The sequence below is a fragment of the Microcaecilia unicolor genome, chromosome 10 (genome assembly GCF_901765095.1).
Source record: "Microcaecilia unicolor chromosome 10, aMicUni1.1, whole genome shotgun sequence".
NCBI classification, from domain to species: domain Eukaryota; kingdom Metazoa; phylum Chordata; class Amphibia; order Gymnophiona; family Siphonopidae; genus Microcaecilia; species Microcaecilia unicolor.
Window position 1 is genome coordinate 69,777,641 of NC_044040.1, and position 17,853 is coordinate 69,795,493.

General features: G+C 41.7%; 1 protein-coding gene across 1 annotated transcript in view; it reads right to left on the reverse strand.

Annotated features, from left to right (window-relative positions):
• The window catches only part of NELL2 (neural EGFL like 2), a 640,124-nt gene that overhangs the window by 218,065 nt on the left and 404,206 nt on the right, over nucleotides 1-17,853 (reverse strand). The window contains exon 13 of the mRNA XM_030216939.1: nucleotides 8,122-8,247. Coding sequence (XP_030072799.1) covers nucleotides 8,122-8,247 — 126 coding nt within the window. The remainder of the gene's footprint in view (nucleotides 1-8,121; nucleotides 8,248-17,853) is intronic.

Below are 17,853 nucleotides of genomic sequence, written 5' to 3' on the forward strand. Positions count from 1 at the left end.
CTGACTCTGGGCAAGTCACTTAACCCTTCATTGCCGCATTGCGCCTGCCATGAGTGGGAAATCGCGGAGTACAAATGTAACAAAAAAAACGTGCAAACAAAAGGAAGGGATGGAAAAGGGAAAAGAAGGGAGCAAAAGGGGGGGCATGTCTAAAACTTACAAGTCTAAACCTAGCTGGCACTTAGTCCAAAAGCAAATGAGAAAAAATAAGCCTTAAGTTTTGCCTTAAATTTAGACACAGTAAGTTCAGTTCTCAACTCAGCTGGCAAGCCATTCCAGATGGAAGGGGCTAAAAAAAGTGTAGAATTACAGTTGTCTCACAGTGGGCCTGCCTAGGGGAAGGCAATACCAATAGATTGGCATCCAGAGATTGAAAAGTTCGGGAAGGAGTATAAGGAATGATTAGGGACGCTAGATATTGTACAGCACCAAGATGTAGTGTCTTGTGAGCAAGAATAAGGATTTTAAACTATATTTGATATGTCACAGGAAGCCAATGAACCTGAATCATGAGGAGCATTACTGAATCAAGACAGATAGCTGAGTTATGTAAAGTTTGTAGGCGACGAAGTTGAGACTGTGGTAAACCTGCATAAACGGTATTAAAATAGTCGAGATGTGAAATAATGAAAGCATGAATTAGTGTATGTAATGAAGCAAAATCAAGAAAGTGCCGGATACAGCGTAGTCTATGAAGCCAGAAGAAACCTTTTTTCACAACTTGAGAAATCTGTCAATCAAAAGTCAGTTTAAAATCTAGGATGATACCCAGATAGTGAAAAGAGTCTACCAGAGTAATTAGGAGATTAAAGAGTGAAAGTCTAGTGAGACTTGGAAGTGATTGTATCTGATGATCTTAAGATGGTCAAACAGGTAGAAAAGGCAATGGCCAAAGCCAGAAGGATGCTTGGGTGCATAGGGAGAGGAATAGCCAGCAGGTAAAAGGTGATAGTATCTCTGATGAGGCTCCTAAAAGTACTAAGTACAATTTTGGAGACTGCACCTTCAAAATATATAAAAAGGATGGAGGCAGTCCAGAGGGCGGCTACTAAGATGGTCAGTGGTCTCCATTATTAAGTGTATAGTGACAGACTTAAAGACTTCAATTTGTATACGCTGGAAGAAAGATAGAGGAGTTATGATAGTGACATTTAAATATCTCCATAACATAAATGCACAGGAGGTGATGCTCTTTCAATTGAAAGGAAACTCTGGAATGAAAGGGCATAAGATGAAGTTAAAAGGGGATAAACTCGACTGATCTTGAGGAAGTACTTCTTTACAAAAAGGGTGATGGATGCATAAAATGGCCTCAGGTGGAGGTGGTGGAGATGAAGACTATCTGAATTCATGAAAGCATGGGACAGTCATGTGAGATACTGAGGAAGAGATAGTATTGACGGGTAGAGAGGATAGGCATAGAACTAACTAGAAACAGAAATAACAGGGATTGGTTTAGAGAAAGGGCATTCTCCTGTTGTGCACCATACTTGCGGAATAACTGGCCAGAAAGCTTAAGAGCAGAAGCAAACTTAAAGGTATTTAAAACAATGCTTAAACGTATGTATTTTGTCAGTCTTCCAATCTTTTGGATGAGGAGGACGTTAGAGTTTATTGAGATAATTGCAATTATAGAGATACTTTACACCATGGAAGCAGTTGAAAGTGAGCTGGTTGGTTTGTATGACTGTGGTTTAGGTCTCTCCTGTTTGACATTGGAGTTTTTTTCTGCTACATGACATGTATTTTTATTATAATTGTTAACAGCCATGATCTGTGTAAGCTTGGCGGTATATGAAATTATGAAATAAACATAAACATATGGCCTTTATCTGCCATCATTTTTTATGTTTCTGTCTTAACTTTGGCTAATTATTTGGAATTGCCACTATCTTGATAGTGTGGCCACTTGCCTATTTATCTAGATTTTCAGCACCATATGCAATATGGATACTGGTGCAGAATATCTAGATATTGTTTAACTGCTACAGCTGGTGTTTAAAAAAAACACACTGACTGAGGCAGCTGAATATAAGCCTGATAATTTATAAACATCTATGAATAGGAGCCGTAAATATATTTGAATTGCACTATCTTAGCAAGTAAAATACAAACTTTACAAATTATGGGGATGGTACACTGACCTGTGGTCAGCTGCATAGGAATGGCATAGTACTGGACATTTTTCTTGGAATGCTGGACCATTTAGATTCAATGCATATTAGTTTTGTAGTGATTTTCTTATAACAAAGTCTACATGAAATTGCACACTTTATTGCGAAAATAGTTACCTATAACTTACGAGGCATAGCTGTCTTTAATTTAATTTGAGTTATATTGATCATTTCAATGGATGATAAACCATTCAACACAGAGTACAATATATATAACAACAAAATCATATTCTAAAAAAATCCAAAGTAAAAATCAGTAACAAATATATACTCACAATTAATTACAGATATATTATTATTATTATTTGTTACATTTGTATCCCACATTTTCGCCACCTATTTGCAGGCTCAATGTGGCTTACATAGTACCATAACGGCGTTAGACACTTCCGGTATGAACAAATACAAGGTGATATTATGGTAGATTGAGGTTCATTTACGGTAAATACATTAGGGGAACTTATTGAGGAAGAGGAAGAGTTAGGATATGTCCATTACGGTCTTTGGTTACGTTATGTCGCAGGTGACCACGTTTTTTATGTTGGGTCGGTGGGGTATGCCTTTCTGAACAGGTTTGTTTTCAGTGCTTTCCGGAAATTTAGGTGGTCGAGCATAGTTTTTACTACTTTTGGCAGTCCGTTCCATAGTTGTGCACTTAAATAGGGAAAGCTGGATGCATAAGTTGATTTGTATTTGAGTCCTTTGGAGGGGCATAATCGAACGACGCTGGCCAAATAGCTGGCCGGCCATCTTCGGGGCCGGCTCCGCAAGGGGTCGGAGCCAGACGTATTTTTGAAATATGGTTGGGGCCGGCTAAATCGATCGCTGGGTGTAGAGGAGATGGCCGGCTTCATTTTTCAGCCATAATGGAAACCGGGCCCGGCCATCTCAAACCCGGCGAAATGCAAGGCATTTGGTTGTGGGAGGAGCCAGCATTTGTAGTGCACTGGCCCCCCTCACATGCCAGGACACCAACTGGGCACCCTAGGGGGCACTTCTTAAAATTAAAACAAATAATAAAAGTAGCTCCCAGGCACATAGCTCCCTTACCTTGGGTGCTGAGCCCCCCAAATCCCCCCCAAGGCCCACTACCCACAACTGTACACCATTACCATAGCCCTTAGGGAAGAAGGGGGCACCTACATGTGGGTACAGTGGGTTTGGGGGGTTTGGAGGGCTCACATTTACCACCACAAGTGTAACAGGTAGGGGGGGATGGGCCTGGGTCCACCTGCCTGAAGTGTACAGCACCCTCTAAAAACTGCTCCAGGGACTTGCATACTGCTGTCAGGGAGCTGCGTATGACATTTCAGGCTGGCATAGAGGCTGGCAAAAAAGGTTTTTTTTGGGTGGGAGGGGGTTGGTGACCACTGGGGGAGTAAGAGGAGGTGATCCCCGATTCCCTCCGGTGGTCATTTGGTCAGTTGGGGCTCCTTTTTGAAGTTTGGTCGTGAATAAAAAGGGACCAAGTAAAGCCAGCGAAATGCTCGTCAAGCCTGCCTTTTTTTTCCATTATCGGGCGAAGCCGGCCATCTCTTGAGCAAGTCCCCGTCCTGCCTTCACTACCCTACCGACACGCCCCCCTTGAAGTTTTGCCGGCTCCGCGACGGAAAGCAGTTGAATCCGGCCAAAATCGGCTTTCGATTATACCGATTTGCCCGGTTTCAGGAGATCGCCGGCCATCTCCCGATTTGTGTCGAAAGATGGCTGGGGATCTCTTTCGAAAATGAGCTGGTTGGTGCTTGGGTAGTGGAGATTTAGGTATGATCGTGCTGATTTTGTAGTGTTTCTGGTTGGCAGGTCGATGAGGTCTGTCATGTATCCTGAGGCTTTGCCGTAAATAATTTTATGAACTGTCATGCAGATTTTGAAAGCAATACGTTCTTTGATTGGAAGCCAATGCAGTTTTTCTCGGAGGGGTTTGGCGCTGTCAAAACGTGTTTTTCCAAATATAAGCCTAACTGCTGTGTTTTGGGCGGTCTGCAGTTTCTTTATGATTTGTTCATTGCATCCCGCATAAATTCCATTACAATAGTCTGCGTGGCTTAGTACCATTGATTGTACCAGGTTGCGAAATATTTCCCTCGGGAAGAATGGTTTCACACGTTTGAGTTTCCACATTGAGAAAAACATTTTCTTTATGGTGGATTTCTCCTTTGGTCTCTAGTGAGAGGTTCTGGTCGATTGTTACTCCGAGAATTTTCAGGCTGTCTGAGATAGGGAGGGTGTAACCTGGGGTGTTAATGTTAGTGGTTTTCAATGTATTGTATTGGGATGAAATTATGAGGCAATGTGTTTTTTCTGTGTTGAGTTTTAGTTGGAATGCAATTGCTCATGAGGGGAGAACAGTCTTCACATGGGATATTTGCTGTGGGGTGGGAGGAAGGATGGGAAGAGGACAAGCTCAGGTGTTTACTGGGGGTATGAGCCACGGGAGGAACAGATAGCTGGAGGATGTGCCATAGTGGGAATTCAGAGAGAGAGAGCTATGAGTGTGTATTTATGTTTACTTTTATGTTTATTACTTACTTACTTGCTACACTGCTTTTCACAGTTAAAAAAAACAAAGCAATTTATGAAACCTACAATTATAGAGAAAAAAATAGAGGCACTCCTTCACATAAAGACAAGTAGACTGATAGAACACCAATTACCCAGCTATCCCACTAAAGGCCAATTCAAAGAAGGGAGAGTTTGAAGCAGTTTTGAACTTATTACAGGAAGACTCAGTGCAAAGGGAGATAGATAATGAGTTCCACAAGGAATAAGTCATTGTACTTTGGAGCAGGATACAGGCTGTTCTAAAATATATGTGAGATGGATGTCCATGTGCTGGAAACATTCAGCTTGAGCATCCGTTTTACAAATTGAAATGTCCAAATTATGAACGGGGAAAATAAAGGACATGGATGTCTGTATGGCAGCATAGGAATGTCCATCTTACAAAAATGACCACACAGAAGTCCATGCAGAGGAAAGGGGTAGCCTAATGGCTGTGAATCAGGGGACTCAGGTTCAAATCCCATTTCAGCTGTTTGTGATGTTTTTTTTTTAATTGTGAGCCTTCCAGGAACAGAAAAATACCTACTGTATCTAAATGTATACTACTTGCATGGCCTTCAGGCTTGCAGATGTCTTATATATTCAGATACAGTAGATAATTTTCTGTCCCTGGAGGGTCACAGTTAAAAAATAATAATAAAAAGCTGAAGGGGGATTTTAAACTGACTCCCTGGTTCTCAGGCCACTCCACAAACCATTAGGCTACTCTTCAGATCTGCATACTGTTCTGTTAAGCATGCCCTTAGTACCTGAAGCTCCAGTGGGGGATTAAGGAGGTGGTCTGCCTTAGTCCCTCCAGTGGACAGCTGCTCAATCAGCGCATCTTTCCGTAACCTGGATGTGCCAGGTATCAGGTCTAAATAACAAGATCCACTGATTTCGACATGGACGTACCTTCTTCTGTGATCAGAGTTGGATGTCCATATTTTGGCCCCTCCCTTGTCCTGCCCAAGAAATGCCCAGACCACATCTCCTTGCCATATAGACCAGTGGCATAGCCATGGGAGAGGGGCATTGAACCCCCACATTTGGCACAGGCCCCCTACACAACTGGAGTGCCCATTGAATGGCTGGCGGGGGATGCCTAATTTCCACCAGCTGATCATATCTGCTGCCCGAACGGCATTAAGAATCTTACCTTTGCTGGTGGGCATGCCCAATTCTCACCAGCCTATGAGCTCTGCTGTTTGAAATGCCCCAGTGCTGCCTCAGCAGCGAAGAAATCAGTGGCCTCCTTTCCAGCCAACAATGCCACTACTCCTCACACATGATCAGTTCAAGTGCAAACTGAACATGTGCGAGGAGTGCCAATGTTGGTAGATGGAAAGGAGGTCACCGATTTCTTCACTGCTGAGGCAGTACTGGGGTAGTTCAAGCACTGGTGTTTTCCTCCAAAATCTGTTAATTGGAGTTTTTTGGCCATTGGTCTTTTTCTCCATATTTAAAAAAAATTCTTTTGTAAGTCTTTTGCATGCATGAGAGCAATTGAAAGATCGATGATAATATTTACCTTGTATAGAACCTGAAATAAAGAGACAGATCATAGGGTTTGGAAGTTTTTTTTCGGTTTTGTTTTTGCTGTTACTATTATTGTGCAGCTTCTCAACACCAGTTGGAGTAATCGGCAAACATGTTGATTATTTTGTATGATCAGTATCATCTAATGAAGGAGTACTCAGGCTGCATATACTGCAGCAGGACATGTTTATCCACTCCAACCCTTGCTGAGATAACATTTAACCATTTCTCTGACCTCATGTGCAACTTTCTTTAAATCAGTCACCTTACTTTCTAACTCTTCCTACTTTCTTACCCTTCTGTACTTTACATCTTTGCTTTACCTTTTGCTATCACTTATAATATTCTATTACGTATTGTGTTGACATTGTAAATAGTATACCATGCCATACTTTGTATTGTTTTTGAATATTTTTACTGCTGTAATTGTCTATTGCTCGTGTTTGATCTATTCTTACTGTACACCACCTTGAGTGAATTCCTTCAAAAAGGCGGTAAATAAATCCTAATAAATAAATAAATAAATAAATAAATACTTGTTCCTGGGACTGGTGAAACTATCCTGAGTATCCTCAATTTTAGCAAAGAAGTGGGTAACAAATTCATTCAATGTGTGACAAGGACAGCTTTGATATCACTGAAAATAATTTCCTAGGTCTATTTTGACTACCAGTGATGAGCTTGGTATAACAGCATCTCTGAACTTGTCTTACGTTCACTTTATAGGAATGGTGGTATACAATACATACTGCCAAGTTCTTAGGAGATCTGTTTTTTCACCATGCCCTCTCAGATTTTCTTGCTTGTTGCTTTAAGAGGTGATGTCCATCATGGAATCATGGGTGCTGATGCTTATGTGAGTGCTCAGTCAAACGAAATGGTGCAAAAGCATCAAAGTTTGCTCAGTCTAGAATTCCACAAGTGAAATTCTGAGGCATCATGGGGGCAAAGAATGTCATGTCTTGTATCTTAATCTTCCTGTGCTTAGAGTCTGAAAATCAGAGCTATGGGGGGGGGGGGAGGGTTGAGGAAAAACTATTTTGGGGTATGTGCTGGGGTTTTGAGAGAAAACTTTGATGGGATGTGTGCAGGGGACAGTTGAGATATGGGTGTGTGTACAGGGTGGTGTTTGAGAGAGTTATGGGTGTACATGTACTAGGGGAGGGGGGTTCAGAAAAAAAGAGTTATGGGTGTGTGCTACAGTGTGAAAAAGGGAACACTATGGATGTGTATAAGAAGAGGGGCTGAGATACAGAAGGATGGTGAGAGAACAGGGGATGGTGAGTCATCTGAGTAGTGAACCTGTTAGGGGGTGAGAGAGAAAAATAAAACCTAGGGAAGGTTTCAAGCTAGGATGAGGATGAGTCAAAGCCTGAGCACAGAGAAAGCTGGTGGGTGGGGGTGAGTGGGTGGGGGGGATCAGGCTTGGTGCAGGAAGGAGCCAGGCTTTTATGACAAAGGAATTGTAAAATTTTAAACTATTTGGGTAGAGTTCTTAATTATTTATTTTGTGTAGAATTCCCAGTAGTACTGGAATCATTCTACAACAGCGATTTTCAACTTAGTTCTCAAACACACTCAGACAATGATGTTTTCAGGATATCTACAATCCATATTTATAAGATAGATTTGCATGCAGTGCTTCTATATATATATTCAGTGTGGATATTCTGAAACCTGACTGACAGGGTGTGCCCCTATTCTACAATATAGGTTATGAACTACCATTTGAGAAAAAGGAAAACAAAATGATTATATTCCATTTTATCATTTAGCTTCCTATTAGATAGGAAATCCTAAAAAGCTACATAAAAACCTTTGTATTCCAACCTCATTACCCTTGACTTAACATGTAATTATTTCTTACCTGTGCATGAGTAGTCATCGATCCTAATGTAGCCTGATCTGCAGATGCACATGAAAGATCCCGGTGTATTTAAACACATGGTGTTCTCACGACAGTAATGACGCCCTTCAGCACACTCATCAATATCTGTAGAAGATGGTAGGGTCAATAAATTAAAAATTGCTTACACTTTAGAAAATCAATAGCTCATTCAGTTAACCTGCTCAGCTATTTAACTGTACAGCAAATATTCAAGCCTAATAAAACTGGTTGGAGTTGCTGTTAAATTACTGTTTGAAATCACTGAATAGAAGAAGCTTGAGCTTATTATAAGCAGCTGCTGTTAGTTACCTGGATAAAAAAACAAACAAACCCATAATGCTTTGATTTTCTTGAGCTCAATTTGAAATGTCTAAATAGTTCTATCATACATACTGGGGCCAATATTCAGACCAAGGGAAGGAGCCCGGCTAACTCCTGCAGTTGGTGGTCAGCCTTGATATTCAATGCCAGGCTGTTTCCGGTGACCGGGATTGCATATCCAGTTTATTTTTAGCCGGTTTAAAGTTAACCGGCTAGGTCTATATTTGAAGCTAGACGGTTAACTTTGAACTGGCCACTTAGAATGGCCAGATATGAATTTGAATATTCGAGGATAACCAGCTATATCATGTAATATATCTGGTTATCTCCTAGGCGCTAAGGGGGGATTCTATATATGGTGCCTAAAATATCTGAGCGGAAAACATTTTTGCCTAGGCATATTCTTTAAGCGGTGCCTAGATTTAGGCACAGTATATAGAATATGCTTAGTTGATATCCCAGTGCCTCAAACTATGCGCCTCCATTTTCATCAACAAAAACATGCTGTAAGTCCTGGAGCGTAGATTTAGGCATAGAGGGCCATATTCTATAACTACGTGCATATATTTCGGAATGCCCATGAATCGCCCATTTCTCCGCCTATAACCATGCCCCTTTTTGTTTGCACACATTAGAAGTTAGGCGCAGTGCGTTATAGAATACGCTTAGTGAGCTATGCGTGCAAGTTCTAATTATTGCCATTTAGTGCTCATTATTGCTTGCTAAGTGCTGTTATCAACGCTAATTAGTTTGTTAAGCCAATTAAGTTACGCACTTTGTTATAGAATCCACCTGGATTTCGGCACAGATCTATAGGCAAGCTATATAGAATCTGGGGATAACCGGGAATATTCAGCAGCGGATAAAAGGCTACCCCCTGCCAAATATCGCCAGATAACCGGTTAAGTGCTATTTAACAGGCCAGGTGCCGTTCCTGGGCAGTTTAATGGTTTTGAACATCTGGAGAACTGTATATACTGCCAGACAGAGTTGAAATCACATCGAATCAGATGGTGTCTGCACAAAACCCTCCAGCTGAGAATTGATAAAATAAGCTACCTTTGTTTAAAAAAAAAGAAAAGAAAAGATCTTGTTGAAACATTAATAACTTAGGGGTATTCAGCCAGTGGTGCTCAACTTTTGTTGACCACCACCAGCATTATCCCCAACTTCCACTACTGAATTTCTGGGTATATGCAGGTGGTGAAAACATGGTTGGTTAAGTGCGACATTGAGCACTTAAGCAGCTATGGTGAGCCGCATATATACCCCTGTTTACTAAGCCGCGCTAGCAGCTGCTATGTGCTAATGGCGAGACAGCCCATTCACTTTGAATGGGCAGTATTGGTATTGCTGTGTGGCAGCTGCTAGCACAGCGGACTGCTAGCACAGCGGAGTAGAGCGGGTAGACATGAGTCGCTTGTTTACTCTTTCCAAAAATACTAGGGCTAGGGAGCAGGCAATAAAGCTACAAAGTAGTAAATTTAAAACAAATCGGAGAAAATATTTCTTCACACAACGTGTAAATACTGTAGACTCTGGAATATTTTGCCAGAGAATATGGTAAAAGCAGTTAGCTTAGCAAGGTTTAAAAAGGTTTGGATAACTTCCTAAAAATCCATAAGCTATTATTTAGATGGACTTGGGGGAAAATCCACTACTTATTTCTAGGATAAGCAGCATAAAATGTATTGTACTATTTTGGGATCTTGAAAGGTACTTGTGACCTGGATTGGCCACTGTTGGAAACAGGATGCTTAGCTTGATGGACCTTCGGTCTGTCCCAGTATGGCAATTCTTATGTTCTTAGCTTACTAAACAGGAGGGATAGATAGGACTGTGTTTTATGAAGTTCTATTTATGTGGTTATCCTAGTCACTCAAATGCTGAGTATCAGCTCTTAACCGTCTACATGCCAACTGTTCCAGGTACACCCACAAAATAGATGGTTCCTGCTTAGGCACTAACAGTGTCTGACTGGTTAAGTGCCGCTGAATATGCCTGGTTAGCCTCAGACAAGTGATTTAAACAAACAGAAGCTGTTTCTGGCTGTTTAAACTGTTTTCAATATCTACCCATTAAAATATTGTCATTAACATTCTGAGAAGGTACCTAGTATACCATTAACAAATTAATTTCTGGTAGTAATATTTTCTGGGAGAAATACAGAGAAAGTTGGATTTAACCACAACTGACATTAATTTCTGTTAGAATTGTAGATTGTTAAATTTTAAATATTTAGTATTATTATTATTATTATTATTACTATTATTATCATTGTTTTGCACAGCCTGCCAGATGTTCTTGGCTGGATTTAGCACTCTAAATATTGAGTCCTTCCCAAGAAACTAGGATATTCAGGGGATGTAGGCTGCTCCAAGTAATGCAGCCTTCTGCATTTGACAGATGGTAATTTTGTCAATGCCCAGTATGTTCTGCTGTTGCTCCAGATCTTTTGATATTTCTCCAAGGGCGCAAATAACTACAGAGACCACAACTGCAGATTTGCACCAGTCATTGAACTTCAATTTTCAAGTCTATTTCGTGATGTTTTCCAACAGTTTGTTTTCAATGCGGCTGTACAGGTGCTGGAGATGTTTTGCAACTCACCTGCTTATTTTTCTCAGTGTCTTCTGGGGTTACTCTCAGATCCACCTTGATCCACTTTGGCATCTGCCCCTGCTATCCATGGCTCCTTCTGGCCACCTGCCAAGTGCTGGAGAGGTTTTGCAGCATTCCTCCCAGTGTTCACTGGGGTGACTCCCGGGTCCATCTGATCCACTCGGACCTCTCCATCTGCCAGAGCTCCTTCCGGCTGCCTGTCAGGTGGCACTCGCCAGATGGTGTGTGTCACATTCTATCTTCACAGGTTTTTAATTTCCCTTCTTCTAGTCCTGTGGCTCCAGTACACTTTCTGTTCCTTACACTAACTCTTCCCAATCTTATTCCCCATCTCAAACCACTACATACCTCAAGATCACATTGAGCATTGTCTGCTTCTATCACCTTACTTTCTTCTCAGTTCTCAAGCTTCAAAATTTTCTTCCTTTCATTGTCATCTCCAGTCTCCTTAAGCACATATCATCTTCATCACTGTCATTATGCCTCTCCTACTCTTTTCTTGCTTTTTCTCCTGCTCTCTGCTGGGGATATCAATCCTAATCCTGGCCTTTCAAATCAACCATCACCCGTGCATGCCAAACCACAACCTCACCAATCTTAATTCTATTCCTTTCCTTCCTCCCTTTTCTCTTCCTTTCTCATGTGCCCTATGGAATGTCCGTTTTGTTTCAAACAAGCTTGCCTACATTCATGACCTCTTTATTTCTCATACTCTCCATCTTCTTGCTCTAACTGACACTTGGTTTTTCAACCTCCCTTCACTTTCTTCCTAGATTGTAACTGAATACTTCCATGAAAAGGGTCACAAGATTTGACCAGGTCACATCCTTCTTCCCTTCCTCCACTTTATTCTCACAACTATCCTTCAGCCCCGTGTCACCCTTTCTTCATCCTCTAACATTACTGAAGAGAAAAGTGCATGTTTTCTACCTCTTCCAAACAACTACCTGTTTCTATGATCCCAATTCCCACCTATCTACTCAGCTTTATCTTTCCTACTGTCATCCCCTCTGTCATATCCTCAAGTCTTCACTTTCCACTGCAACTGTTCCTGATGCCTTCAAACATGCTGTTGTTACACCACTCCTCAAAAAACCTTCACTGGACCCTACCTACCCTTCCAACTAATCATCCCATTTCTCTCTTCCCCTTCTTATCCAAGCTACTGCTGTTCTCTGCCATTGTCTTGTCTTGACTTTCTTTCATCTCAAGCTATTCTTAATCCACTATAATCCAGCTTTCACTATCTACATTCAACAGAAACAACCTTTGCCAAAGTCTACAGTGACCTGTTCCTGGCCAGATCGAAGGGCCTTTATTCAATCCTCATCCTTCTTAACCTATCTGTTGATTTTGATTTTGTTGATCACAACCTACTCCTTGATATCAAGGACTGTGTCAGAATTTTAAAACGTGTGGGACAAGTACGTGGGATCCCTTAGGAAAAGGAAGAGTCAGTGGTAATGGAGGATGGGCAAACTAGATGGGCCATCTGGCCTTTATCTGCAGTCTTGTTTCTATGATATGCTGTCTTTACTTGGATTCCTGGGCTCCGCTCTGTCTTGGTTTTCTTCTTATCTCTCATGCATGCTTTGGTGGATCCTCCTCCATTGCTATTCCAGGGTCAGTCAGTGTACCTCAGGGCACTTTCTTGGGACCTTTTCTCTATAATTATTCCTTTGGTGCTTTGATCTCCTCCCATAGTTTTCAGTATCATCTTTGTGTGTGGATGACTCCCAGATCTACCTCTCACCAGAACTTTCAGCAGGAATCCAGGCTTTTCAAGTCTCAGCATGCTTGTCTGACATTGCTACCGAGATGTCTCATGGCCATCTGAAACTGAACATGGTCAAGACTAAACTTCTTATTTTTCCCCTAAACCCAGTTCTTTTCTTCCCCCATTCTATTTCTGTAGATAACACTCTCATCCTCCTTGTTTCCTCAGCTCATAACCTTGGGGTTATGTATGACTCCACTCTTTCTCTGCACATATCCAACAGACTGTTAAAACCTATCATTTCTTTCTCTGTAACAACACTAAAATTTGTCCTTTTCTTTCTGAACACACAACCAAAACTCTTATTCATACTTTCATTACCTCCTCCTTAGGTTACTGCAACTTGCTTCCCACAGGTCTCTCACTAAACCATCTCTCTCCCCTTCAATCTGTTCTAAATTCTGTTGCATTACTTATTTTCCACCAGTGTGGCTATACTCAAGTAATCCCTCACTTCACTGACTCACTATCAGTTTCTGCATTCAGTTAAAACTCCTCTTATTAATTAACAAGTGCATTCATCATGCAGCTCCTCAGTATCTCTCCTCTCATCTCTCCCTGCACCTCTCCCTGAGCCCCTTTTACAAAGGCACACTACCATCCTCCCATAGTTTTCAGTATCATCTTTGTGTGTGGATGACTCCCAGATCTACCTCTCCACACCAGAACTTTCAGCAGGAATCCAGGCTTTTCAAGTCTCAGCATGCTTGTCTGACATTGCTACCGAGATGTCTCATGGCCATCTGAAACTGAACATGGTCAAGACTAAACTTCTTATTTTTCCCCTAAACCCAGTTCTTTTCTTCCCCCATTCTATTTCTGTGGATAACACTCTCATCCTCCTTGTTTCCTCAGCTCATAACCTTGGGGTTATGTTTGACTCCACTCTTTCTCTCCACATATCCAACAGACTGTTAAAACCTATCATTTCTTTCTCTGTAACAACACTAAAATTTGTCCTTTTCTTTCTGAACACACAACCAAAACTCTTATTCATACTTTCATTACCTCCTCCTTAGGTTACTGCAACTTGCTTCCCACAGGTCTCTCACTAAACTATCTCTCTCCCCTTCAATCTGTTCTAAATTCTGTTGCATTACTTATTTTCCACCAGTGTGGCTATACTCAAGTAACCCCTCACTTCACTGACTCACTATCAGTTTCTGCATTCAGTTAAAACTCCTCTTATTAATTAACAAGTGCATTCATCATGCAGCTCCTCAGTATCTCTCCTCTCATCTCTCCCTGCACCTCTCCCTGGGCCCCTTTTACAAAGGCACACTACCATTTTTTGTGCACATTAAAAATAAGCGTGTGCTAAACATTAAAAATGCCCACATATTCTTATGGGCGTCTCTAGTGTTTAATGTGCGCTAAAAACGCTAGTGCACCTTTGTATAAGACCCCCCCTTGTGAACTTTGTTCATCTAATAACTTACTCTTATCTGTACCTTTCTTCTCAACTGCCAACTCCAGAATCCACTCCTTTTATGTTGATGTGCTGTAAGCTGTGAATACAATTCCTGAGTCAGTACACCTTGCTCCATCTCTGCTCCTATTCAAATCTAGGCTAAAAGCCCACCTTTATTAGACTGCTTTTAACTATTAATCCATTATTCACTTGTTCAGTACCCTTGCTTGTTTTAATGATTCCCATAATAAATAACCCCTTAAGTCCTTAATTGTCCTGTTTGTCTTAAATAGATCATAAGCTCTGTTGAGCAGGGACTGTCTCTTATGTATTTTGTTTAAAGCACTGAGTATGACTAGTAGTGCTATAGAAATGATAAGTAATAGTAGTAGTAGTAGTAGTAGTACTTTCTCTTGGTATTGCCACATCTATGATCTACTTCTTTTCAACCATAGTGATGTGTGGCAAGCGTTTATATCAGTCTGTATCCTGAAGTCCTAGAGAATTTTGGTTTACTCACTTTCTACCAAAGATAAACATCAGGAAGAAACTACTTTCTACTTGCTACTTTCTACTTTCAATTATCTAACAAAATCTTCTAAGGCTGGGACTTATGAGCTTGCCTTAAACATGTGGTGGGAATCAACACTATATATATTCCTACTTATGAAAGTAAGTAACCTTCTCCAAATGACAGTGCACAACCTAAACAAGCAAGTCCTATGTAGCCGGTGCTAACATATTGCTCACTAACAAAATGACGCAAGTAGCAGTGAACATTTGTGTACTCACATGGGGTATAACAGCTGGGAAAGAGCTACTGACAATGATTCAGGTCTGAGGCTCCAGTGCATAACAGCCACAAAGACTGTTGCTTTTGGAGCTGTTTTCTGTTTGCTAAGATTTATGGATTCAGTAGCAGGTTCCCCTTGAGACAGCTGTTGTAGTGACACAAGCTTATGTCAGGGAACAATGCACTAGATAAGTATTTTGTTTGATTTTTGTAATTTCTGAGCCATAACTGCATTGGAGCAATTGGTATTTAAATGTGGAAAAAAAGAAAGTGTAAGATTCCTGTATGAGAATGGGCAGATGCTGTAATAGGAGTGACTGACCTTTAGACAAAGCCACATAAGCCAGAAGACCTTTAGCTCTCTGAGAAGGAACAATGGCAAAGCTTTTTGCATAGTTAACACAAAACAAATTTTTTTCTGGGGATTTCTTTCTTTGGCCTGATTTTTGCTTCCTAGGTTGTTTACACTCTAATTTTTAGAGTTTTATAAAGGTAACCTACACAAATATTTGCTTTGATAAAATAGGCTCCTAGATTTCTCCACAGTAACTGACAAAGGCAGCATTAAGACACCATCAAATTTACAGTTAGGTATCTATGTGCACTAGGTGTTATTCTTTGAGCAGGGACTGTCTTTTTTTGTGTACAGCGCTGCGTATGCCTTGTAGCGCTATAGAAATGTTAAATAGTAGTAGTAGTAGTAAGTGCCATAGCACCTAACAGCAAGGGTAGTGTACACAAGGGCGGAGCATAGACAGGCCATGAGCGTGTCTTCCAGTTAGGCCCATAGTTTATAGAATACTATAAACTATGAGCATCACTTGGTGCACCTAGGCATGTCAACTTACCCCTGCAATTGTGTCACAGCACTGGATGGGTGAGCCCTTGGACTGTAACCGGGCTAACAGATGGCAGGGGGATCCCAGCTGATGGCAGGTGAGTCCCTCCCAGAGGGATGCGAATGGTAGGTGGCCCTGAAAAGGGCCCTTGGGGACAGGCCCGGTAGGACTGGGACCTGTGGTGGCTTTGAGAAAAGCCCTTGGGGGCAGGCTCGGTAGAACCAGAACCTGGGGTGACTCTGAAAAGAGCCATTGGGGGCAGGCCCAAAGAACCCGGGACCTGGGGTAGGCTGGGATGGAAACTGAAACACTGAGGTGGCCTGGAGATAGGAACTAGGCCAGAAGACTGGCGTACTGGGCTGGACTGGAAACAGGAACAAAGGCAGAAATGCTGGGCTGGACTGCAGATGAAATGTTGAAACATAACTAGAAACAGGATGCTGAGAAAGGGCTGGAGACAGGAACCAGGACTGAAGGCAGGAAAGCTGGACTGGACTGGAGATAGGATGCTGAGTAGTTGCGAAGGGAATGAGTGAGAGTCAGGAGCCTCATTAAGAAGCCCCAGCTCCTGGATGTGACCTCCAGGCATCCCCCTGGAAGTTCTGCTGCTGGCCCTTTAAGGCCTCATCCTTGGCGCGTGCCTAAGGAAGTTGGAATCACTGTAGCTGCTGGCCACACCAGAGCCGAACAGGTGGAACGGCCCACCATGGCAGGGAACCACCAAACACCTGAGCCAGCTAGGAGGCCAGCCCGATGGGCCCTGGGGTAGGTCAGGGTATGGGGGTACAGCTGTGGCTGTGACACACTGACATGGTGTAAAAGGGTGCATCTTCATATGGGCACACCAGTGTTAGCCTTATTCAGAATTGGCACTAAGTGCATGGCACTGGGATGCCTAAACTGAGGTACCAATTTATAGAAATGCCCTGAAAGACAATTGTAGACATCTCTTCGGAGAGGAGTATTACAAGTCCGTTCTGCTTTTTAATATATATTTTATATATATCTTTTTGAAGAGAGGAGACCTGAGAGGATTGTGTCTCGTTATTTCCCTTGGAGTACACATTCCATGTTACATCTTCCGAGGTTACAAAGACCCCTGAGGCAGGCCATTGGGCCGAAACACGGCCGTGTCGGGTCATTTTTATGTACATTGTTATTTTTTAACTTTTTATTTTTCAAGTGAATAAATATATAATCGTTGGTATCCTCATCCACTCTCCTCACTTTTTGTTTTATATCCCACGGTTTCGTGAGGGTTTTTACCTCCTTTTTTGTTTTTGCATGTGATAATTAAAACATTGCCACGCTGGCATGCCCACTCCCTGCCCACTGGAGCTAGAAAATAAAAAAATATTTTCTAGCACCGGAAATGGCACATGGAAGACCCGAAACAAACCTAGCGGTAGCCCTACCAACAGGTAATAAAAGGGCTCCATAAAGGTGATGTGTTTGTGCCAGTATTTTTTGGTATATATGCACATATTTTACAACATAAATGCATACATACCAACCCTACCCACTCTCCACCTCCAGGAACACCTACACATATAGGGCTGGATTCAATAAATGGAATCTAAAGTGTAGGTGTGTTGGAATAACATGCATAGTGCTATTCTATAAACAGTGTCTATAGTAATGTGGTTTATACCACCTTTCTGTGGTTAACAATCAAAGTGGTTTACATATAATATACAAATACTTATTTTGTACCTGGAGTAATGGAGGATTAAGTGACTTACTCAGAGTCACAAAGAGGTGCAGTGGGAATCAAACTCAGTTCCCATAGGATCAAAGTCCGCTGCACTAACCACTAGGCTACTCTTCCCATTTACAGTGCTGAAAATCTGGTATAAACACCCGTGCCTAAATGTACATGCATTCCCACGAATTCTATAACAACATGCATAAATTTGGTTGGTGCTCCTGACATACCTACACTCTTCCC